General features: G+C 39.5%; 1 protein-coding gene across 1 annotated transcript; it reads right to left on the reverse strand.

Annotated features, from left to right (window-relative positions):
- Nucleotides 1-9,680: 9,680 nt before the first annotated feature.
- On the reverse strand, nucleotides 9,681-23,901 carry LOC135990730 (inactive pancreatic lipase-related protein 1-like). Its single transcript, XM_065638728.1, has 13 exons — nucleotides 23,881-23,901; nucleotides 23,447-23,495; nucleotides 22,572-22,726; nucleotides 21,997-22,122; nucleotides 20,011-20,145; nucleotides 18,851-18,959; nucleotides 16,558-16,677; nucleotides 16,206-16,325; nucleotides 14,675-14,793; nucleotides 13,425-13,554; nucleotides 12,180-12,291; nucleotides 10,285-10,452; nucleotides 9,681-9,744 (listed from the first exon to the last, which is right to left on the reverse strand). The coding sequence occupies exons 1-13, from the start codon at nucleotides 23,899-23,901 to the stop codon at nucleotides 9,681-9,683; spliced, it is 1,428 nt and encodes a 475-aa protein (XP_065494800.1).
- Between the last annotated feature and the right edge of the window lie 205 nt (nucleotides 23,902-24,106).

The following is a 24,106-nucleotide window of genomic DNA, read 5'->3' on the forward strand; positions in this document are numbered from 1 at the left end:
GTCCTGTTGAAAGTCTCGTTTGGCAGCCAGGAGGCAATTTCCTGTGTGCAAATTTTGACAGTGCAGTGGAAATGACATCAACACTTATGCGAGGAGCCTTTCCATGGTTTAGGGACTGTTTAGGATCTCATTAAATTCAATAGAAAGGTTCAGACTGACTTCAGGGGAGCTTTGGGTCTGGCTGTTAGCCAAGCCCTCAAATCCTTTGTAGCCAGAGAAATACACATTCAAAAGCAAATACGTTTTGAGGAGGTAGCCAGATAAAAAAAAAAAAAGTTAGCATCATGAAGAGGTTTATCAAAAGCGTCTGAGCACATATCTCACTGATACAAAGAGACTAAGTGCAGTATATTAAGTTAGTTAACTGCAAACTTTTTCCTGCAAACCAAGAAATTCTGTGTCATCTTTGTTTAACATACAGTTGTGTAGGTGCTGGCTGTAGTTTTGAAGTAGTATCTATTTTCTCATTTTTCAGGGACTGTAGTAATAGGGAAAAGTTTACCATATATGCTATATCCCAGGAGCACTGCCTTTGTGCCGCACACAGAAGTCATCGAACTAGGACATAGTGTTCGCTACCATCTGATGGCAAATAATTGTTTTAAGAACTTGGTAGACTGCAACCACTGTGATCCTTCTATCAGTGTCCACAGGTGAGCTTACTTAAACATGGAGGAATGAAAAATACAATATAGGCTTACTCTGGGAATGTTGTGTGCTGTAGCAGAGCCAGCAAGTGAAATGAGGATAACACTGGAATGAGTATAAGGAAACCAGAGAAGCTGGCTGAAGAGGTGTGTTACCAGGGTTTGGATGTGGGAGGACAGGGGCGTTGGTGTGCTCCAGCAGTAACTGAAGACTGGGGAGGGTTTCAAAGTAGAAAGGAGTGGTGAGACTGACAGCTCTGAATGCCAGAGTTTGCTAAACCGTAGTAGTCTAAGGAGTTAGAAAGGTGACTCTCCCTTTCCTAAGGACAACAAGGAGTATTTCCTTCCCTCTGAGGAATAAGCACTGCACCTCTAGTAGGAACTTCTGTTTGCCATGCTGATAAGAGTGGACACCATACTGAACATATCCTCTTCCCCTGTAGTACAAAGAACAACCTCAACACTGACCTAATGTTTCCCCCGGAGAAGCACACGGCACCATACACATGCCATTGCTGCGTATTTGCAAACGCGTACCAAGGTTGCAGTTAAAGCACTGCAGTGTAATATATCGTTCACGGAGCTCTTACTTTCCATCTAGTGACAGTCATAATGGATCTGTTTTCTCAGCCCATTCCCCACCCAGATGCACACACACTTTGTCTGGATGACTATTGACTCTTCAAAATTAGTGGAGTTGAAGGAAATTAACTGTGAGCAGAGCTGAATCCAGCAGAAAAGATGCTGGTCCTCCATGACATCTGCAGGGGTTCCTGTATTTAAGTGTGTTTTTTCACAGGCAACATTCCAGCATCTTCCTTCAGTTAATTTTCTCCCTATATTCCTCATGTAAGCAGAGATGCCAGGTAGCAGTAGTATCCGCAGGGTGCTGGGAACATATGGGTAGCTGCATTGTCCATGAAAAAGTCTTTAGCAAGTATTACACAGGTGGGCAGGAGGATAGATAATTTATCAGCTCATGGCAACAAGGTCAGCGTTGAAGTCTGATAATTGCATAAGGTATTTGAAGAATCAGGTAATACGACTGAAGGTGTACTATGACACATTTAAATTATTTTGGTAGATATTTTATTTTGTCTTAGGGATGAGACGTATGAGACCGAAGTTCAAAAAGTACTACATGCTTATCAAAGATTGCACAGGACTGAGAGGAAGCCCAATACACTGATCGTATCCCAAAGAAGCATTTATGATTTCTCTCCTCCAGAGTCAGGTATCTATAGCACTAATTGTGGCTTTAGATTTTTTCCCTTTTTTTTTTCCCTACCTCTGTGCAGATCTATCCACTATATTTTGCTGACTGCAATTGCAGCTCTCTCAGAGCATCCCAGGACATGCATGTACCTAGAAAGGACCTCAGACATCAACTATCTCACCTTACTGTGGCAGAACAGTGTTAGTTCTGCCTAAGATGCTCTTGACTTTCTGTTTAATCTGGTTTTAAACCTACTGATGCTGCAATGGTGCTACCTACCCAGGAAGTTTATTTGTGTTTTGCTGTCCTCACCTTTCTAAAGTTTTATATAATGTCAGCTCTGACTCTGTGGCTACTCTACCCCTAGGGAACATGGGAACATTTCGTCCTGTTCCTGCTTCTGACAGCTTTTGACGTACCTGAAGACTAGCGTCATGCTTGCCCTGAATCTAATTCTCTAACTAAACCCCAGGTCTTACAATCACGTTTTGTAGACCTGTGATCTTTTTTTCATGGCTCTGTTGGCAGCTTTGAGGGTTAGATAGTAGATGCTGCTTTCTTTCAGATAAACATCTTGTTGCTGGAAGGACATTTGGAAACCGATGCTGAAGTCATTCTGTGTGCACACACATGGAGGACTTGTGTTGTGTGCAGCCCACTACAGCCCTGGTGAAGCATCAACGAACAGCAAAATGTGATGTGAGTAGTTGAGCCACATTGTGGTTTTGACTTTTGCAAACGTTGATTAAAGGCCTTCTTGCGTGCAATCTGAGAGGTGAGTGTTTAAACCTTGGGAGCTTGTTACAGTAGTTAATATTAGCTGGGTGTGTTTTTGATAAATTGCACGTATGAGGTAATCACAAATCATGGTTATGAAACATACTGCGAGTTTTGCACTCAATTTGCTTTTAGAATTTGCATTGTTAAAGCATTTTCCTTGAACTCCTATACTGTTGAAGTTCTGGTAAACTACTTGTGCTTTACTGACCTGGCGTGTTGTGCTTTTTAGCTACATGAAAAATGTTTCAATGAAAACTTCAAAGAGGATAAGACATCTCTAACATCCTGAATGACTTGCTGGGGAAGTTTAGGCAGGTTACATTGAGCTTTTAACTGTGAATTAAAAATACAATAAAATACTCCAACTGCGAAAACTGGGCTCCACTCTGAGATTAAAAACTAATCTCATCTCATACTCGCCTCGACTTTTGACTGTCAGCACTTCTGGTCTTTAAGTTTCCCTTACACACCCCCATAATTAAAATTCCCAGCTCTTCTTAGGCGGCTGTTACAGGACATACTGTACTTTGGAAAATGAGGATCTAAATGAAGAGCATTGGAAGACAGCGCTTTGCACTCGGTCACTTAATTGCTATTTTACTCTAAATTGATGGGTGTGGAAGAATCACATGCTCTCTTAGTAGATTCCCAAAGCTTCATCTCCTAAATTTATATGACTGGTATGATGCCAACAATGTATGGTAAACCCTATGTAGCACTATTTCCTCTCTGCTTTACTGATGGAGAAAGCAGAATTGCTGTAAACAATAAAACAGCTCACTGTAAACTCTGTAATACAAGGTTTGTTTCATCTGCCCTGTTATGCTCCTCCGCAAAGGTGAAATGAAGAATTTTTCACATTGTTTCCATACCCAGAAGCCATCACATGAACAAAGAAGATTATCAGATTGGTACGAGCATCTCGGTGTGCCCAGAGAACCCCAGTAGTTCTGCCCTATGGATATGCGGGGTCTGCAAATGGCCTGGTTGGGAGTGACAGAACAGCTGCACCTGTTTTGGACACCAAAGCAGAGTAAAAACAACTGGTGAGACTCCCCAGGTTTCTTGAACCCTTCTGAGGGCTTTTTGTGTGTTATATTCATCTTCCCAGAGTACTATTAGCATATTCACCTACATTTAAATAATTAATTTTCTTGTTATACGCCAAGTCTTAATTTTTTATTCTTTCAAAATTATTGAAATCTGTGACAAGAGGTAGTGATCTGAGGAAACGTTTGGTTTCTGGTTTGTTAATCAATTCCATAATATCTCATTCTTCACAATTGCTTTATTTAATAGCACCAATTTCTGCTTTCAGGTCTTGACTTCCCTGTTAAGCATTTAAGTTTCAGAATTTTTTTTAATCTTTTAACCTTTATCCCTTTGAATTTTTTTTTCTCAGCCTATAATTTATTATACAGTCTGCTGTCAGAGGAGGAGGTAGACTAGGTGATTTTTACTGTACTGCAAATTATAATTATTATCGTTATTTGCATTAGTAATGGGTTCATTCTTATCACTGAAAACAATTCCATTATCTGATCAGACAGTTATCTTCGCACTGTCCGTGATCATATATTTTCACTAAGCACCTCTTTCTCTGTGGGTCAAAAGGAGAATTACTCTTTAGTGCAGTCACTTTTATCTTCACTTTTAACATTTTCCTGAGTTAGGAAGTTGTTAGTCCCCTACAATCATTCTTTGCAACAAAAATATGCCCCTTTCTGCTGCCATGTTGCCGTCCCTTCAGACCCAGCAAAGAGTGGCACTTTGGTGGTATGAACTGCCATTCAGTGTCCTTTCTGTCACAGCCACAGGGTTTGTAAGTCAGGTCCAGCGGGAGGAACTGAGGCTGATTCTCATGACCCAGTGAAGACATTTTGACTCCGTTTTGAAATAAAGCAAAGGCTTAAGAATCTACAGTCCCTCTTTAATGAAGTGGAGAAGCCTCCTTTCCCAAACACGCCCTCCCCGCATTCTCTGGGAGACATGGGTTTGGAGATGGTTGATTGTGGACTGAGTTTTAAGGGGAGTCAAGCACATCCTTGTCTCTGACTCCCTGCTGAATTTACCCCTCTGCAGGGGTGTAAAATGGTCAGATGGCACTCATTTCCAAGCCGCAAGCAGAGGGGAGATGAGAAAGGTTGGAGATGTGAGGTCAGGCCACCGACCATCTCAAGGGACTGACAGCAGCCTTGGTGAGAACTGGAGGTGGGGGAGAACCTCTTGCATGTTTCCTTCCTGTTGATTTTTATTCCCTCATCAAATGAGAGATGGTTGGTGTTTGAGTAAGGAATTCAGGACTGCAAGAAAAAGGTTGGCAGCCTAAAACAAAGAGTTTGGGGTTATTTTTAAGCAGCTCCTTTGGAAGTTTCTATAGCCTGACTCAAGCTGCCATCAGCAAACACAGTGCTCAGTGTTCAGAGGAGGGGATGGCTCCTGCTCTTCCATCGTCTCAGGCAAATCATACACATGCTCATTGTGTGTTTCGTGTCCCACGTAATTAAGATGATGACTATATTCCTCTGCCATGGAGAGCGCCTTCTGAGTGAGAAATGGTACCGCTCTCACGGGAGACCTCACTTTCCAAAGAGGATAATCAAGACTCCCAGGGGAATCCAAACTCTGAAGCTGCACACCCCAAACTGAGGCACTCAAGCCGCCAGTATTGTTCATTGTTGTTATTTTTAATGAGAGTGAGACTTAACGCTTATGCAAAATGATATGTAAAATTACAATAATGCAAATTATTCTGTGAAAAAGTTAATTGCTTTGGAGATTTAGATCCCTTTTTTTTCCCCTTTCGCTTCCCTGATTGGTTTGATGTGAAGCAATTATCCACATAATGCAATTAAAGGTAAGATTTTTCACAGGACATGTACCGCAACAATAATTACATGGACCACAGTACAAAAAGGGCCCTGAATGCAACTTTTGTCTTTGGATCTCACTTAATATATGTCTTCAATATGCTAACAAATGTGGTAGCCACTCAATTGTTATTGTGTAATTGAATACAACATTTAGACTGATTTAAAGAGTACTTTGTTTCTTGTTTCTGATTGTATAGAGGCACAATTTAGAAGTAAGTGGCATGTAGGCCGCTATTAGTATTTTTTTCATTTAGGGCTGTGGGAGCATCACATCGATCTCCTTTCTGCCTCTGCCCTCTACTGAAGCCTTCTGTTTTGACCAGTTACAAATACTGAGACATTTTACCCTTCCATTGTCTTCAAATTTGAGAGGCTTTGCAGAGGATAAAATTGATTTTTGCACTTTTTTTTTTTTTTTGGCAAAAGTATTTTCTTCAAGTACTACCTCTTTTGTTGAATACGTTGTTTCCAATTTTTAAAAGGAAAACAATTTTAATAAGTTTAGCCTTGTTTTTTTTCAATTAAATACAACCATACAGACTATATATTTCTGAAGTAGGAGGGTGTGGCAAAATAGCTTGTGATTTACACTCAAATTAAGAACAAAATAGATTTCAGACATAACATCATAAAATTCTGTTTGCAACCTCAAATTCTATTTGAGGACGCATCCCAGAAAGGTATGGAAGTAAATATGCACATATAAACACTGTCAGCTGTGGCTAGGTGATGAAAGCTCTAATATGACAAACTAAATTAAAAAAAACCTCAAGAGGTTCAGGAAGGCCAATTCATCAATGCCAAATTAAGATATGCTCAGATATTTCTTGAAAGATAGAACCTCATTATCCTACTGATTTATGGAGCAAAGTAATGACTATAGACAGCATTGTCTAAAGACAACAATAGGCACTGCTATGTCTCGGTAATAATTAATCACATGAAATCTTCAAATTTTTTTTATTGTTCTCAGATGATTTGTAATATAGGAGAGAAACACATTGCACATGGCAATCTAAAATGTAATGAAAATATGTGGCCCAAGTTGCTCCCATATTTAAAATTCTGATTGCAATGCTGCCCACCAACAAAATAATAGTAATTTCTGGCAGGAATTAGAAAACCTAAACTACAGCACAAAGTATTGTTCACCAAATTACTCATTCCATATCCACAATTAAACCCCATTTGTTTTCTTATGCTGATGACAAAAGATACATTTTAAGATCTGCGCTGTGCTACTCTTCCTTTAATAAATAAAGTGAGCTTTTTAAAAGCTACAAAATGATGCAGATAAAAATCAAAACATTTTTACATTTAAAGATTCAATCAAAGACTTGCCATGAATGGTGCGATATTAAAGTTAAAAAAATAATCAATTTAGTGTGTATTTTTTGAACAAGATTTGTCACAAATAGCATTCCCAATAGATAAGAATGATTATATGGTAAAGAGCGTAATTTCTATATCTCAAGCACTATGCTTTTGTCACCGGCATCGTTAAGGAATTTGACACGTTTGCAGGAGAACAATATATGTCAACTGAAATATATACCAATTAGCCATAAATGGGACACCAAAATGAATGATGCATGTGCATGCTATACTTACAAGTAATAACATGTGGTTTAAAGTCGCTTGCGTTTTCAAACAAGAATTCTTTTTATGTTGTCATTTAAAAAATCTAATATTTCAAAAGGTCAGGAATGAATAACGCCATTAGCATTAAAAGCTAGCTAAGGGAAAGTAATTTGTTGTTCATTTAACATTGCATTTTATGTAATAGCTTTGTAAAGTGTTTGGGAGGGGGGGAGAGATTTTACTCTGCTAAAACAAGATGACGGCAGCTCCAGTTCATTATTAAAAGGAGATTTTTTTTTTATTATGCTATTGTCAACTTTAATGTCTTGATTCTGTTAGGTGTTTGTTAAAATTACATGGGCTGCTGAAGTGGCTATGGCAAAGGATAATGCCGAGAATATCTTGACTGTCAAAACAATTGTGGAGGCAAGAATCTGCTTATACTAAAGTAAAGGAACAAAAGACAAAGGAGAAACTCTTCTCCTATGTTAGGAAGTTAATAGCCCTGTTGAGGTTTCCTCAGCAGGATGCACTGAGATCAGGAAGCCAAATTCCAGAAGAGAGAAATAGTCAAGGCAGAAGGAACCAGGCAACGTCAAATGGATGTGGGGTACGTGGAAACTCAACATCAGACGCTGGCTCTCGTGTCTGTGGTTATACATGCTCTGGGTAAACCCTTTATCTCCTGGAGAGGGGATTTGTGTTCCTCCTTGGACTGAATGACATGAATCAAGTGTGAAAACCTGTAGAGTCCTGTGGCCGGATCCTCTGCCTCCTGCACTGCCATGGCCCTGCAGCTGCCGAGAGCAGAGAAAGGCTTTGCAGGACTGACCCAAAACTGGGCTTACTGCAGCCTGATGCAGAACAAACAGTTCACATCCTTGAGCTTATCAGGCTTGATCTTCTTATTCTACCACTGTAAGGTTGACCATGCATGGGAGAAAACGGAGCCAAAATAAGCATTAGCCTATACCCATCGTGGACAGCACAGGCAAATTTGCTCTGCTGTGCACTTGCTGCTGCCATGACGTGCTGCACAGAGCCGGAAGCAGTTTCGTGGGGGTACTACACAAGTAGTACCATCAGGGTGGAAAACATTTGTTTTTCCCTCTTGAGCTGGACAAGACATTGGCTTAACATTTTAATACCCCACACATCTGTGACAGCATAGCAAGGCATGTCCCATTTACTAATTCATGTATTTATGCCCTATATCTTCCCTAAAGCAAGGTTTCACGGACTCAGGAAATAGTGGTTATCCAGGTGAAAATTTGATTTGTACAATGCTTCTGGGCACCACAATTGGGTTGTGCCTTTTAATCTGGGCAAGAAGCACAAGTGCAATATAGAAGGTTTTTAAATATAAAAGCAAGCCTGCACATCTCTGACTAAAACTGAAATTGCTGGAGGATATTCTCTTCAGTTGCGTTAGACTAAGGAGCAATTTGGTTTTCACATAAGGAAAACTCCAGCTCTGGGGGTGCCCATAGGTTGCCAATCTTCAATCTTTTTCTAGTCTTCGCAGCTCACTCTCCCACCTGTCACCCTGCGAGAGCTGGCAGAATGCACTGAATAAATTAAACTGCTTTTTCTTCTGTATTAGAAGAGTAGTGCTCCAACACACAATAAATTAGTTTCAACCTCTACCATTGCAAGTGGAATCTGAAGTCTTGCTAAAGTGTTGATGTCCTTCAGGACAAGATATTCTGAGGGAAGAAAGGTCACACAGAGAGGCAGAAAGAGTGAAGTGCCCCACTTTGGGTAACCTCAAGAGAAACTGCTGAAAAGGTCCCAAGGAGTGTTAGATCTCCAGGCCCCAGCAGCTCTGTGGGTTTTTCATGGAGGATGGAGTTCCTCTGGGAGCAGAGGAGATGCTCACCACTTCTCCAGAAGCAGCCTGTAGGAGCTGATACACGATTATATCGGGACAGAAATGAATTTGTGGGCTATCCACACTTCAGCTGAATGTGTTTATCAAAAAGCAGAGAAAGCAGCAACATTGCCTGGGTTGCAATTTAACTACATCATCTGGCAGTCTTGTCCAACATATGGATTTTCAGGACACTTTGTTGATTGTTGTAATTATAAGCATGTTAGTGAAACTTCACTAACAATTGGAATTTACTATGCAGCTTTCTCAAATTAGTTCTGTCCAGATCACCTGGTCCAAGCTTAGTTCAGCATTAACACACCAAAACATGTTATCAGTTCTCCATCATGTTCACTGTTCCATCTCGCACAGGCAATTATAGCTAAACTTCCAGCCTCATTTTGTAACCACTCACCCTCCTGTCTGTTTCATCCTTATTTCACACTATATCTGGGCTTAGGCTTCAGTCTGAAATTATTTTGAAGCAGGCTGAAATTAGGGGAATTTTTCAATAGGTTTTTGGTCATGCATTCCTAAATCTGCTCTAAAAATTCTGTCTATAGACAAGTATCCACAGACACCTCCCTCCCCCACCCCAAACCAACAAAAAAGCCCAACACACCAGTATCATAACTGCAGTGACTCCAGACTCCAGTGTTTCATGCATGACTAGCTTTTATTGGTAGCAAGGTTTGGGGCATCCGTGTGTGCTGTTAGCAAGGGCTAAGAGTTAGCAGAACATCCTCCCTCACCGTATTGGAACTACAGAAACGGAATCTGAAAAAAAAGGCAAAAATATATCAGTGCCTTGAGGCACAGCTTCCAAGTATTAGTCCTGCTGATTGGAAGAGTAGGCTTATTATCACCATTATCTTTTGACAATCATGATCTCAAGTGACCATCAATATCAATGGAAAACTTCCGCTAGTTCCAGCTGACATTGAATCCAACATCCTAACGTAAGTTCAGACTCTGATAACCTGTTCTTGTAGACAGTAGGAGCTTGGCAAGAATGCTGCCGATAATCCAAGCCAGCACTAATTTTTCTCATCCAAAAGGTCATACAGGAAGTTGGCTCTTCTGAAGGCTGTAAATATTTTAAGTTTTCCTTTGAAGCTATTTAAGGCAAAGGGTTGAAGCAGTAATGAATTGAACTATGGATGAACAGTCTCTTGAAAGGAAGGAAATAAAAGGTTTTTTTGATAATCTTTGAATGCTTTAAATAGATTTTCTTGTGAAAATGCTTTTACACCACATGTAAATTTGTCACCTATCCTCCCAAGTAGCTTTCAAGATTTTCACAACGGATATACTTACTCTGCTCCATTTTCTCCAGATTGTACTGTGATAGTTGCAGCTCCTATTGTAGGAAGAAGTGGATTTATCACATTGTTGTTCCAAAGAAATTTAACCTTCGTAAGTGTTCCAACGTTAATTTCTACATCAATGAAGCTTGTGTAAGTGTTGTCTGGTTGGAGGGTTCCCCTGAAAAAAATAACATTTTATGGATGTGAGACACACTGGCATTTAATATTAATTACCAGTCCTGTCAACTGAGTGGCTGTGAGTTATAAAATCATAACATTATTGCCAATTTTCTAACATTATTTAACCCCAAACAGTGTTTGTGAGAAGAAGCAAAGGCATGTAGGCCTGATGTGCTGCAGTCACACTTCACAATGGAGAACCAGTTACAGGACAAGCCCTGTGGAGAAAGAAGAGCTTGCTTCCTGTTGCTTATGTAGGCAGGTTTGTTCTGTTTTGTTTTTTTCCCACAGAAATGAAATTTTCATTTAATGTTAATTAATTTATATGATACAGATATCAGATTTGTTTGGAATGGCTGAAAGGATTATCCAGCAGCTGCTCAGCCCAGCTCTGTAGCAGAGATTCCCACACTTGCAGCACTGTGGCCAATGCAAATGTGCATCTGCTTTTGGATAACTGTGGTTTATCATCTGGCTACTTATTTCATATCACATCAATACAGCAAGCTCTAAATGGCAGCAGTTTGAGACTGGTAACAGCTTCATTATGACATCTCACAGAATGTGAGGCAGTGCTTCTCCGATCCTCTCCTTTACCCCCTCCCAGCCCCATGCTCTGAAGGTGAAAGGCTACTTTCTTAAATTTAGCCCTGCTCTATGAATTCAAGAGGCGTTTGAATGTGTGATGCCTTTATCACTGCAGAACTATTGTTGTAGATATGACCTGAGAGATACAGGAGAGGGGGAGGGAAAAAAAGCAGAGGACTCAGCAGAACCACCCAGAAGAAACCTCTACAGTTTTAACAAGCTTCATGAGAAAGAGACGATTTTTATTCCTTCCCCTGGTTTTGCACTTTCTCATTCATCTGCCTTCAGAGGAGCATGTTTACTCTCCTCTGTATTATAAAGCTTATGGTAGTGGAAGTAATGAGAGACAGGACTAAATCCCTTTGCATTTTAGTTTCTTTGCCAGATCCACAGTGGTGCCTGATAGATTAGAGCAAGATTTGCTGGGGGAAGAGAAAAGAAGTTCATTTCCAGCAATTGAATTGACACAGGCCCTGCAAACAGCAGCTAAGACAGTGCTGGAGTGCCTTTAGTGTGGGCAGATTGATCTCTGGTGAATGCATGGATTCCTGCAAATGGGGATGAACTCATAGCAGACACCTACTGCCAAGCATGAAGATGGAAAGTCCTTCTTGGAAAACTGGAAGTGACATAGCTGTCAATAAACAAAAACCCAAACCAAAAAATAACCCCCGAAACCCACATCAAAATGCCTTCTGCATATTTTTTGTCATTTCAGATATTTTAGTTGAAACAAACAAGAAAAATGGACATGAGGCAAGCAAGCTGCTTCAGTGCAAGCAGGTGGTTATGAGCCACAAAAACACAGTAGTAAATCATGAGGTAGCTTTAGCAGCAACATTTTACAAGCCTGTGAAAGACAAAGAGGTCTGAACTCTGCTAGTGTAGATCCAAGCACGACCTTGGTGGTACAGCAATCAAGTGACATCAACTTCTAACATTTTAAAATAGTGCATTCTAAACTTTGGCTTTCAAATCTAGAGTGAGTGAACTGTCACTGCATTTACGTCAGCGAGCTGTATCTGGGGCTAGAATGTGATCTGTAAAATAGAACCAGTTTAAACAGAAACACTAATTGAAAATATTAATTAAATGTTCTAGAATTGAAGGGTTTTTCCTATTGACATTTGAACTTACTTGAGGACCTGATGCTGCCTTGTGTTCCCACCACTTCCGTACAGGGCAACATTTACATATCCTGAAACTTTATGGTTTCCAGAGAGTGTCATGGTTACTTTGTACCTCCAAACTACATAGAAGAAATACAGCAGGTTAGATTGCACCCAGGGAGAAACAGTTTCCAAAATACCAAGATTTAGTTTTTTTGGTCTATACAGTGTATTTGACAGCAAAATAAAATTATCACTGCCTTGCCCTTTCAGCTCAAGGCTACATCGCAGACTGTCTGGACTGAAAGGAATTCACACAATGCTCCCTCATACCCGAATCTTTGTGCTTCCTGCTCTTCCTTGGGTTATAACCATGCAAAACAAATAGAAAACACCTGTGAGTCAGATCTGTTATTGTGTCCTAATGAGATCAACCTAGGAAATGGGTAGACATTTGTGTTACACTCTAGGAGGGTTAAAAAAAAAAAAAAAAAAAGATAGTACATAACATGGTAAACACAATATAGATATCTGCATTTTGACCACATTTTTTATATACAATGAAGTTATAAAGAAGATGATGTTACAAGTAAATACTAATACAAACCAGAATGTGAACGGTGTAAAAGGATTGTAAAAAAATTCTGAAGCTCAAGGAAAATAATTTTTGTGGGAACTTTCTTTTAGTGCACAATTTGCAAAAGCAGCTCTTCTCCCTCTGATTCTTGTTTACAAAGGCAAAGGAAGAACCATCTCATGAGAACTGACATTTAGGATAACCTGGGTTGTAAAGGAGGTCGTCTGGTCTATCCACATCTCAAAGCAGGGCCAGCTGGGATCAGCTTGCTCTTGGCCTTTGTCAAACTGAGTTTTAAACATCTCCGAAGATGGAGATTTCACAGCCTCTCTAGGCACCTCTTCCTGCATTTAGCCACTGTCATTGTGACAGTAGTTTTCATACTATTTAATAAAAATTTTGCTTGCTGCAACTTCTGTGCATTGCCTCTTCCCTTTCTTCCATGCACCTTGTAGCGCAGTCCACTAAACATCTCAGTGACCTCCTTGGACTTTTTAGTTTTTCAGTATCTTTCTTGTACTGAATGGCCCAAAACTGGGCACTAGTATTGGAGCAAAAAGAGGAAAAGGCATGAAGGACTGAAGAGCCATTGCACTATTATGAGGTCTGTTCATCTGTTAAAATTAAGTGGGAAACAGGAAAATAAAAAAGTTTGTTTACAAGGAGTAGGTAGCAATAGAAGCAATTGAAACTCACGAGGAAAGTCCTTGGTATCTCCGGTATTCAGATAAAGTTTTGTGACATCATTTGTAATTTTATCTTTGAATCTATCTGCGTAGTGACCCATATTTGGGCATCCACTTTGCGGGCATGGGAAACCACTTCCCTAGTGAAAACAAACGTATATACTAATAACATTATCCAGACAGACAAGGAAAAAAAATAGTCACGGGACTTATTTTTAATATACCCACCTAACTGGCCCTGTATCAAAGCAACAACAAATTTCAAGTAACCCTGTGACTTGAGAAAGATCACATAAGCTAGCCAGCTTTCTCAAACATTCTGATTTTTCAGGGGTCTATGTTTTTTCTCATGCCATTTAGCTCAATCCAGCTACAGTGATATCCTTGAGTAGCCTTGAACTGGACCGGGGAGGAGGAGGAGGTGTCCTTCCCAGCAACTGAAGAGAAAGATTGTTGTCTCCTTATACCTTCATGTGGAGTCAAGAAAGGCTTTGTCTTGAAAATCAAGCTCATTTTTGTAACAAAAGCTGATTTCTACAATGGTAACAGAAGCAGGTAGTCACCTTCTCCCAAAGTGATCTGAGAAGTATGATCTCTATGACCTGCTCAAAATGTATAAAGGTCAATCTAAGCACTATGTAAGGTTATACCTCTGTCTGTGGGATGTGACAAACCTGTTACCGCTCTGCTGCTCTTAGGCTGTAGGTCCCTCTCTCCCAGTCTGGGACAGGAAAGGGCTTCCTGACCTAGTCCATAAGCCATTGCACTTTGTCCCTGAGGTCATCTTCAGCCACCAAAGGACTTGGACCATGGGCTGACCCCACCAGACCATCACATAAAGTTTTACTTGTTTTGAAAATGAGATATTTCAGCTATGTTTGAAAGCTCACCTGCTACGGTGTGGGATTCCACTCATTTCTGTTTGATAAATACATTTGGTGATTACAAGGACAGGTTCTCCTCCTGACCTTTTCCCCAGTTTGATGCAGCAGAGCAGTCCTGGGGAAGCCCCACCAGCTCCAGTAGTACCTCAGGGCTCTCATATCAGCACAGAACCAGGGATGTCCCTGTTTTGTTGTTAGTCTTTCCTACGTTGACCCGTGTCAGCTGCATGAGCTATAATACTTTAGGATGTCTGACACTTGTCTCATAGATGCACTCACTGGCTGCAAGCTAGCAGAAATAAACTGAATTGTAGATGTATAGGTAAGAGCCGCTCTTTTTGATATGGTCCACCCGAAGGCTCTAAGAAATACTTACTGATTCAAAAAGATCATATGAAGCAGTAGTGTAGCCTAGAAATCCATCAGGGTAGGTAATACTATCAGAGTAATACTTGTAACTCCGCAAGTGATTGCAAGCCACAAAATCCCGAGTTCCTGTGAAAAGATGGTCCCAGGTTAGTTCTCCCTTTCTGTTACCATTTGAGGAAACATACGGGCAGAACTCTTGCCACGCCATTGAGATGCAGCATTCCTCCTCAAAAGCCTCATCACTTGGATTCTTGGAAGTATCAAACGCAAGATTTGAAGCTCGCTTTTGCAGTGAATTGATGCTCTAAAGAATGTCACTGAGTCAACAGGTATAAAATACAAACTTGAAATGCTTTATGGAGACCAACTGTGCAGTTCAGCCCAGGCCTCCCCTCCGAAACACTTACTCAAGCCATCTGACCGAGTTTCACAATAGAAAGGAGAACTGCATAAAGCAGGTCTTTTGTAGGCAACAGTTGCATTACCATAACAAAAGAAAACCAAATGAAAAGTATTTAACACTGAACTTCCTAGTGAAACATTGATTTCTTCCAGCTGAGGACTTCAAAACAAAATTATTATTATTTGGGGGGTGCTTAAGGAAGGGAGACTCTAAAAATTAAAGTAATGAATATATTATTTTCCTTTGTGTTGCCTTTATTATACTGACTTTAGGTTAAAAAAAAGATCATATACAACACAGTTGTTCCTTTGTGCTTTAATTCACCATTATTGATAACAAGTTTACTCTATCAAAAAAAAAAAAAAAGAGTAATGCCTCCAGCTGCATTGAATAAAACCTGGAGAAAAAGGCTAGTTACCACAAATAAGTTTGTGGATTCCTGGCGTTTAAGGTCTCTGCAGTAATGTAAGAGAGAGCTCAGATAATATACTGAAAAATGTCTACAGCACAAATCTTTAGGTTTTTTTAATGTTATGTTAAATTTAACTTTATAAAGACACATAGAAATTTTGTAATAGAGCTTTTATTGGAACCATGTAAAACAAAGAACAGTGTGTTTGAGTAGCTATGTGCCAATCTTTTTTTTAGCTGGCTAAAAATAGACACAATGACATTGCTCTAATGCAATGCAGATTGTAATAGGTAATTAAAAAAAAATTAATTGCTCTATCTCAGAAGTATTGCAGCTGAAGATCTGCTAACAAAAATAGTTATCAGCATCATCGCCCTGCTCCACCCAGTACTGCTGCTGGGCAACTAAATAGAAACAAAGTGAAATGTGTTGTTACGGACCCTTCAAAAATTTTGGCGTGGTTTCAGTAACTTTGGTTTTTGCTCTTAGATACTTCAGAGAAGGCCTGTTTACCAGAGGCAAACACTTCGACATGTTTATTTTTTAATAAGCTCTGGAAAATGGCATGTTTTGAGCATATTAACAGTTTCATTGCAGTCTGCAGCTGCCATTGCTGGTGGACACACTCAAAGCTAATGTAAAACACCTGAATTGAGAGAAGTTAAGTGGTTACATTTTGAGGGTGACCTTTCTCTGAATTTGTAATGTAATCAGCCTACTTACCTTCCCAGATGCCATCGAGATCCACGATCTGTGAAATAGCGTTCTTATCACACCCTGGCATTTCCTCTCCTCCGTTTGGATAAAAGTCAAGATGTCCTATAGCTGTGCTCATGCCAAAACCTGAAACATTTAAAGCAGGGGTAAGCACATTTTAAATTAATGTTATCTCATACCTATAGCTGCTGGCTTGAAGTTTATCTGTGTTTGGTGTTTTAGAATACGAGCTGTTAGCGACAGGTGTGGTGCGTTTGTTCTGTGTCTATGCACCACCCAGCACAACTGAGTCTTTATGAAAGATTAGGATACTTAAGTGTTAATAATTTGTATTGTTACAGTAAAACCGAATACTTGCCTAAGTAGGGGATTGTGGGAGCTGAATCTGTGTGGATAACATCAACAAACTCGGCATCAGATTTGTCCAGTCTGACTTCAATTGGTGTGCCTTGAAAATAAGGTTGAGCAGGGTCCAGTCCTGAAACACAAAGATTAGTGTTATGTATAGATTAAGAGACATAACTGTGTAATACTATGATTGTATATAATGAGCATCACATATATAGTTGCTTATGGTTCATTTTATCTAAGTAGTATAGATGTTAATAAAGTTATGATGTGTGCTCTCTCTTACCAAGTGACTTTTCTCCCAAGAAAAAGAAAGGGTTACGTGTCTGAAGCCCACCACAGTTTACTGCTTTACATCAATAGTGAATAGTCTTCTCAGTTTTGTTCTCTGGGAGAGTATTAGTGGTTTCTAAATATTCAAAATGGTGTCTCTGTTTTGTGAGGTCTCTGGAATATTTTTTTTTTTTTAGAAATTAATATGTATAGCAATAAATATGCCTCTTGCCATTTGGGTATTTAAAGAGTCAGTTAAAAAAATTAAGAAAGACGAGGTCTCTCCCTTGAAGAACAGCATAGGAATATGTAGATAGTTGTGCAGTGGCTGTGTTGCACTGATGCTCCTGCTGCAGGCAGAGAGCTGAAACAGCCTGTGCTTCCACGGAGCTTCGCATTGCTTGGCCATCTGAATTTTCACCATTTCAGTCTTGCAGTGTTGCAAAATGGTTCCTTCAAGAGTCATTTGCTCTCAGCTAGTGTGGATAGAGTGCAGGTTACAAGCCAAAGCATGTTAAAAAATGAAACCTTGCTGTTGGATGAAAGGGAAGATGAGAATGTTTCTGGCAAATAGTCACAGAGGCTTGCTCCATTGTGTCCTGTGAGACACAGATGCTATTTACGGGACCAGTGGAGAACTTCCACAGCCTGCGTATTCAGAGCAACATGTAGACAACTATAAAACAAACAAGAACCAAAAATTCCTCCTCTAAAAGAACTGAACAGGAAAACCTGGCTCAGCAATAGTGAGAGGTTTCCTTAATTTCTCAGGGCATATAGTAACTCACAACAGGGAGATGACAGAGCAATTAGTTGCTGGGGAGGCAGAACTGAATCAGTACAGCTGACTGAAAATTAAGAAAACAACACCATTTTAATTAAAAATGTTTAAACTTGGAAATGTGGAGGCACTTAAAAGGGACAGGCTATTACTCAGGAACATAATGAAAATGGGGGCTGGGGGGCAGGGTGCTTTCTGATCAGTCAGTGCTGATGTTATGTAGAAACTAAGAGTGACCTAATGTAGCTCAAACTAATACAGATTGTATAAACATAATGCCTGTGATCTCCCTTGGAAAGAAAGAGGGGATTAAGTTGAAATCTGTTTCTTTAAGTATGAGTGCACTTCCCTAGTAAGTCTATTTGAATCTGTACAGACAATATAATCCTATGTGACTCAATTTTTGCTGTCAAGGAAATACAGGTTTTTAGTGTATTAACAGGTGAAGAAATTAAACTTTAGAAATTTTACTGGAAATAATGAAAAATGATAGTTTAATTACTGTTAAACTTTTCACCTGGTAGAGTACATTATATAGACGTAGCAAAGCAAGGTGATAATGGGTGATATATCAGTAAGGCTAGCATACTGCTTCTGAAACATCAGGTTTAACCCATCCTTTTCTGGAAAACGATAGTTGTTGGCAAAACTACAGTACAAAATCACTAACTGCTCACTGTTGTGCTGCTTCTAGCATGCTTATTAGGGACCTGCAAGCAGTGGGAGAAGTTGTGCATCAGATGTGCTACTATATAACAGGCTGCTAGATCAATGAAATATGAAAATGGTGGTAGAAAGCTGCTAGCAAAAAGAAGGTAGAGATTACAATTCTAATCTGTTTTATTACATTAGTGCTGGACAAATCCTTATGAAAAACAATCATGGCAGCTAAAGCTGGTTCTGGTTGTATGTTACTTATTGTGAGTTTGTTTTTAGCAGAGACAATGGGCTATCGTTATGTCACAGCATTGCTCCTATCCTGCTCCAAACAAGCACTGCTCTGGGCAGTGACACTGTTCAGTTGAAGCACCAGAGAGCAAGCTCTGTAGAGATTGCCACAACTGTCAATGTATATCAGCAAGTCAGCTGTCCTATTTATTACAGGTGGGCGCAAGTTCTATATTGCCCAAATTACCCTTGACTAAACTACAGCAAACAGTCAGATACGATTGTAAGAGAAAATGAACAGCAACCTTTTGTTAAGCAGTGGTGCCTTTAGTCTGAGCTGTGACTTAAGTCACTGACTTACCAGTTATTCTTCCGATCCCTGGCCGCCTCTTGCCAGCCTCACCTGCCACATGTGCTCCGAGGCTGTGGCCGATTATGTGAATATTGGATAGAGAGGCTCCATATTTTGCCTGAGAAAACAGGAATGTAAAAAAATTACTGTATCTGTTTTCATCAGTATTGGGAAGAGTAAAAAGGGGCTGAAAAACTACTTCTAATTTGACTACAGACTCAGGAACTCCTATGGGATTTCAGTATCTGTTTGCCAGTTTAGGTACTCATGTCCCAAATAGAGATTTTTTTCAAAACTCCTTATTCAGCTGCTGCGCTCATTTGGACAGTCTTAGAATCCTATATAGCTCTGCCAAGAGAACCCTGAGAGGCTCTGTATCCACTGTACCTCCTAGACCCATTAAGATTCAAAGGAGGTTTATCTGGCTTGCAAGATTCAGCCAGGCAGGAACCCCTGGCAGATCAGGCACCGAGAGCAGCTGGAGGAGGTCATGAGAGGAGAGATGCCTTCAGCCTTTTTGGAGAGGAATTCAGTGGCTGTGCCACAGATGTAGAGTATGAAACATAGATGAGAGCACTCCTAGCCCCAGAATACTATCCATTTGAGTACTTTAGAGTTCTCTTATTGGAAAACGTGTGTTGAAAAGACTTAGTTTAAAAGACTGCTTCAAACCAAGTGCAGCTTCTGTAGCTTTAGGCACTGTGCACACTGCCTTTCCTCTGAGGCAGCTGAGAAGGTCCTGTTTGTCCCCAGGTATTGTTACTGGAGAGCAGTTTGTCCTTCAGCCACTGTTGGCTGCCAGTTGTTTTTCTGGCATTCTTCAGAGTTGTTTTGTGAGATTTGTCACAGTGAAAAGGCAGTTTGCTGTGTCTGTTATTTCTGCATATTTAAAACTACATGACTTTACATCTGTTTACATCCATGGACTAGCTGTTTGGCTGTAGTATGGGAATGTCTTGTAGCACTTTATATACCTGAATTGGCTAACTCTGCTGTTATGACATAGTTCTCTAACCTTAAAAGTCTTTTTTTCAGCACAACGTCTAAAATAATCACTGAGTATAAGAAAATGTTTTTGCCTAGTTACATTTGTATTAATGAAAGTTCCTAAACTGTATTTCTTTCAAATCAGCATTATGACTATAGTTTTATAACCAGAAGATTCTTACCAGGAGAACATCTACAAAATAAGCTATTTCAGCTCCTACAACACGGACGTTGTTTGATGCCTGGGTGTATTGACATCTTGAGCCTTTCTTCCAGTCTATGCAGATGCAGTTTATGTCTTCCACACTGAGCAACTTCTGTTTTGTAAAACAAAAGTGAAAACCAAAGAGTCCCATAGTAAATATGTTCTGGAATTGATCCATGTTGCTTATTACAGCTCAAATCATAAGTGTTTCATGAATTTGTACGAGAACATTTTCAGAAGCAAAACCTTAGCATAAATTTGTGCTCATGCCTGCACACAGGTGTATGAATGCTCACACGATATTGAAATAGGGTAATGCGCTGTGATAATGGGCATGCCATCATTTCAAAACCCACAGCAGTATTCTTTTCAGAAGGGAAAACTATATAAATATTGATACTTTTAAATTTTTAATTTCAATCAAACTTTGTATGCAACACTAAATTAAAGCTCTACTCATATACTGATTCACTTAAGTGATTTAAAAGTGCTTCTTAAATTCAAATACAATTTATACTTGACGATAAAGATCAAAAGTGTTTTTTCTGATACAAATTTGTAAGAAAGAGTGTCTGTGTTTTTATGAGAGGGTGTGTAAATTGCTGGTGTCACTGAACATGCATTTCAGATTTATGGCTTTATTTGGGAATATGGGAATATTTGGCAGATATTTTGTCTGCCACAGAATTTGAAGTTTTCTTTCCTCTGGACTGGATTGTTTGGCTAAGGGTATTTTGCTTTATCAGCTTTGTTATATTTATTCTTTGTTTTGTGTTCAGAAATTATAAAGCATCTAAACCAAGATACAACTGGCAAAGGACATAAAAGGCAGTGAAAGTGTCTGTGGCTATGTCAGAAGTTGTAAAAATAAATGTGCAGATACCATTATTACTTAATGGGAAAGTAAATAAAAGATATGTGTAGGAGGGCTGATGTAGTCACAATACCGTTTGCTCTAGTCTTTACTGAAAAGATTCATTGAGACCATACGTTTTCAACAAATTGGAGTATTGTGATAAAATATAGGCCAATGTAATAGAGAAAGAATTTAAAGATTTATCTCATGTGTCTACATTCTCATGAAAATCAATCAGAAGGACTTAAGGGACTAGCTGAAGCAAAATGTGAGCTATCTTGTTGATTGTGAGGCTCTAGAACAAAGAAAAATCTCTAATTTAAGAAAGGAAAATGGGATATGAGAATTATAAAAACATCAATCTGCTTCTGATGCATTGGAAAAAAAAATATTAACTAACAAATCCAACGATCATTTCTCAATGTTTGTAAGGTGATAATCCCAACAAGAAACTGCCAAATAAATTTATTTTCTTTTGACCTAGTATCAAAGAGAAGCAGGTAAGGGGATGCAATAAATGTGAAATAACTTGATTTTTAGTGGACTTTCATGTTGTTTCTCATAGTGTTCTCATAAATAAAATAGGAATATAGAATGTAAACAAAATTCTAGTTGTGTGAATAGTTAGTTGAAAGACCGTATTCTAGAAGTGTCATGTGCCATCAGCTGGTACTTTGCTCTATCTGCTGTGTGCCTTGCAGCTTTCATTAGCTGCTGCTGCAATTAAAAGCATTTTTATAGGATTTGAGAAGACCATAAGCTGGAATTGCAAGTTTGTATGGGAACAAGATTAAGAAATAACTTGGAATTAGTGCAAAAATCAAGAAAGCAGAGTGCTTTACTTCATTCGTGGTTTCTAGCAAGTCCTAGGTTGAAAGTTTTGTCACTCACTTCACTAAAGAGATGAATCTGCATTTTACTTCATGTTTTCCTCAAGGTGCAGAGCTACATATTTAAGTTGTTAACATTTTAAAATAAGCGAACTTTCTTCCCCTTTTCCCCATGAGAGAGATTGGTTAGAAAGAGAAAGCAGCCTATTTATAGGAAAGTCTTTATAAAAGCAAACTAAAGAACTTCGCAGGGACAGGATTTTCCTGTGGTACCTACCTGACACATTTCGTGCAGCCAGTTTTCTTCTCCATTATCTATAAATCCGTGTGTAATAAATCTGGTCATCCTATTTGCATTAAAATTTGAGTAGCCGATAGTGCTGTCATCAACTGCAGAGATCTCCTGTTGTACATATTAAATTAATAAACATTTAAATCTGCTTTCTGTAGGAGTTTATCAAAATTGCTAAGACCTGAACTATGCTCATCTGTACAAGTGTTTAAATGTTATGCAATATTAAACTCATCTGCAAGTGTTCACATGACTATGGATGAAGGTCTCTATCTCCATTCAAAGCAAGCTTTGACACATATCTTAGAGCAGCCAAGGCTTTACTTTGTGTTTTCATCTTATCTATGGAAAAAATAATACCTGATGTTTTTAAAAATGCACAGTTTCCCAGTACTTCTCAGTGGCCATACAGAAAACATGGGAGAGTGCTGCTTTGTGAGGGCAGGAGGAGAAAGAGCATTTTGCCCCAGAGACCCTGCCAAGGAGCTGAAAGAGGTTTTGTCTTGAAAAGAAGTGGAGATTTGACCATTTCTAACACCTTAGAGTAACATAGCTCTTACCTGGAAGACTTCAGGATTTTGTCTTGTGTACAGGAGGAAGCGAGCATCTATCTTTTCTGGACTCCAGGGTAACTTATGGATTGGTCTTTCAACAGTCCCAGACCATGGTATATCATCTGAGAAACATCCAATCCTATCATAGCAAACTTGGTCACCTGTAGCACATGGATCAGATCAATAATATGTGAATGAGCAAAGAAGTGGAGCATGTTACTCATAACTCACAGCATCTCTTCTCTGGAGGTCTCTTGAAAATCCTGTGGTTTACAGAAAGCAAAGACCAGCAGTTGCTGTCTCTCAGATCTTCAAAGGCTATATTTTACCCCAAGGAAAGCTGTCATGCTATTGCTCCTCAAGAAAATACGCAGTGGAGTTCCTCTGTGGGTATCCTGTACCATAACTTCAGTATCTTTACCCAGCTGTGTTTTGCCCAAGGCAAAGACAGCTGAGTTTCTCCTAATTCCAAGCCAAGATATTGCAAAAAATCATCAATAACTTGAGACTGTGCTCAACAGCTGACTACACCGTACACAGGAAGTCTTCTACTATACAAGCCAGTGGCTTCTGCTGAATATAAAGCTATCCTGCCATTTGCCTGTCCCCATCTTGCTGCTTCCACATTTTCCTCACTCTTCTACTCACTCACTCACTCTTCTACTCACTCACTCTTCCTTTGCTCTGAGATGGAAAACACAGGACTTCTTGCATACTCCTGGGGTGGGATTTCAAGAGTGGAGAAGAGGAAAGAAAACATGGAGACACTCATCTCACTGTAATCTCAGTCAGTAGGTTTTGAGGAACCACAGTGTAGAATAATATCCTACAAAATACAGCAGCATAGAAAGGCTAAATAAATATTAACTGCATATACTTACCTTCTGCTGCATTGAGCAGAAATAGTGCAAGTATCCAAATTCCAAGCATCTAGAAGAGTAGAAAAAGAAGCAGTTAGGATTTTCTAACTTGCTGGATTAGTAAATGTGCTTAGCTTTCTGGTGCTGAATTTTCTCAAGGTGAACGGGATGCTACGTCTGTCTTCTCCACAATAGGTATCTATGACCACCGCATACGTGAGACATGTATGACCCAGCTTTGTTTGCTCATCCCACTAGAGATTATGTGGCTTCTAAATCTACTAAAGCATAGTTTAAGTTGAGTGATTTTTGTCCTGTTGAGGCTGTGCAGTAGCTACTTTAGAGCTAGCATAAAGATGCCTATTTGAGCTGCCATTCCTCTTCGTACTGCTGTATCTTGGGAAGCCGCATACCTGATGAGGTAAAAGAAAAACATCAAAACTTGAACTACTCACAGTGCAGTCTTGAAGCTCCATGCACTAATGTACAAACTTTGCATGTACTTTTATAGTCTGCTTTGTCCTTGGAAATGTTCCCAGAAAGATAGGAAGGTTAATTTCAGATTATGTAGCTAAGATGAAAAACAACTTCAATGACAGGTTTCTCAAACTTCAAAAGTCCATGGACATAGAATTAGCGTGCTGGAGCCCAGAATAGGATTTTTGCTCCAGAGGTAGGGTA

Source organism: Caloenas nicobarica, chromosome 7 (genome assembly GCF_036013445.1).
Source record: "Caloenas nicobarica isolate bCalNic1 chromosome 7, bCalNic1.hap1, whole genome shotgun sequence".
Lineage (NCBI taxonomy): Eukaryota > Metazoa > Chordata > Aves > Columbiformes > Columbidae > Caloenas > Caloenas nicobarica.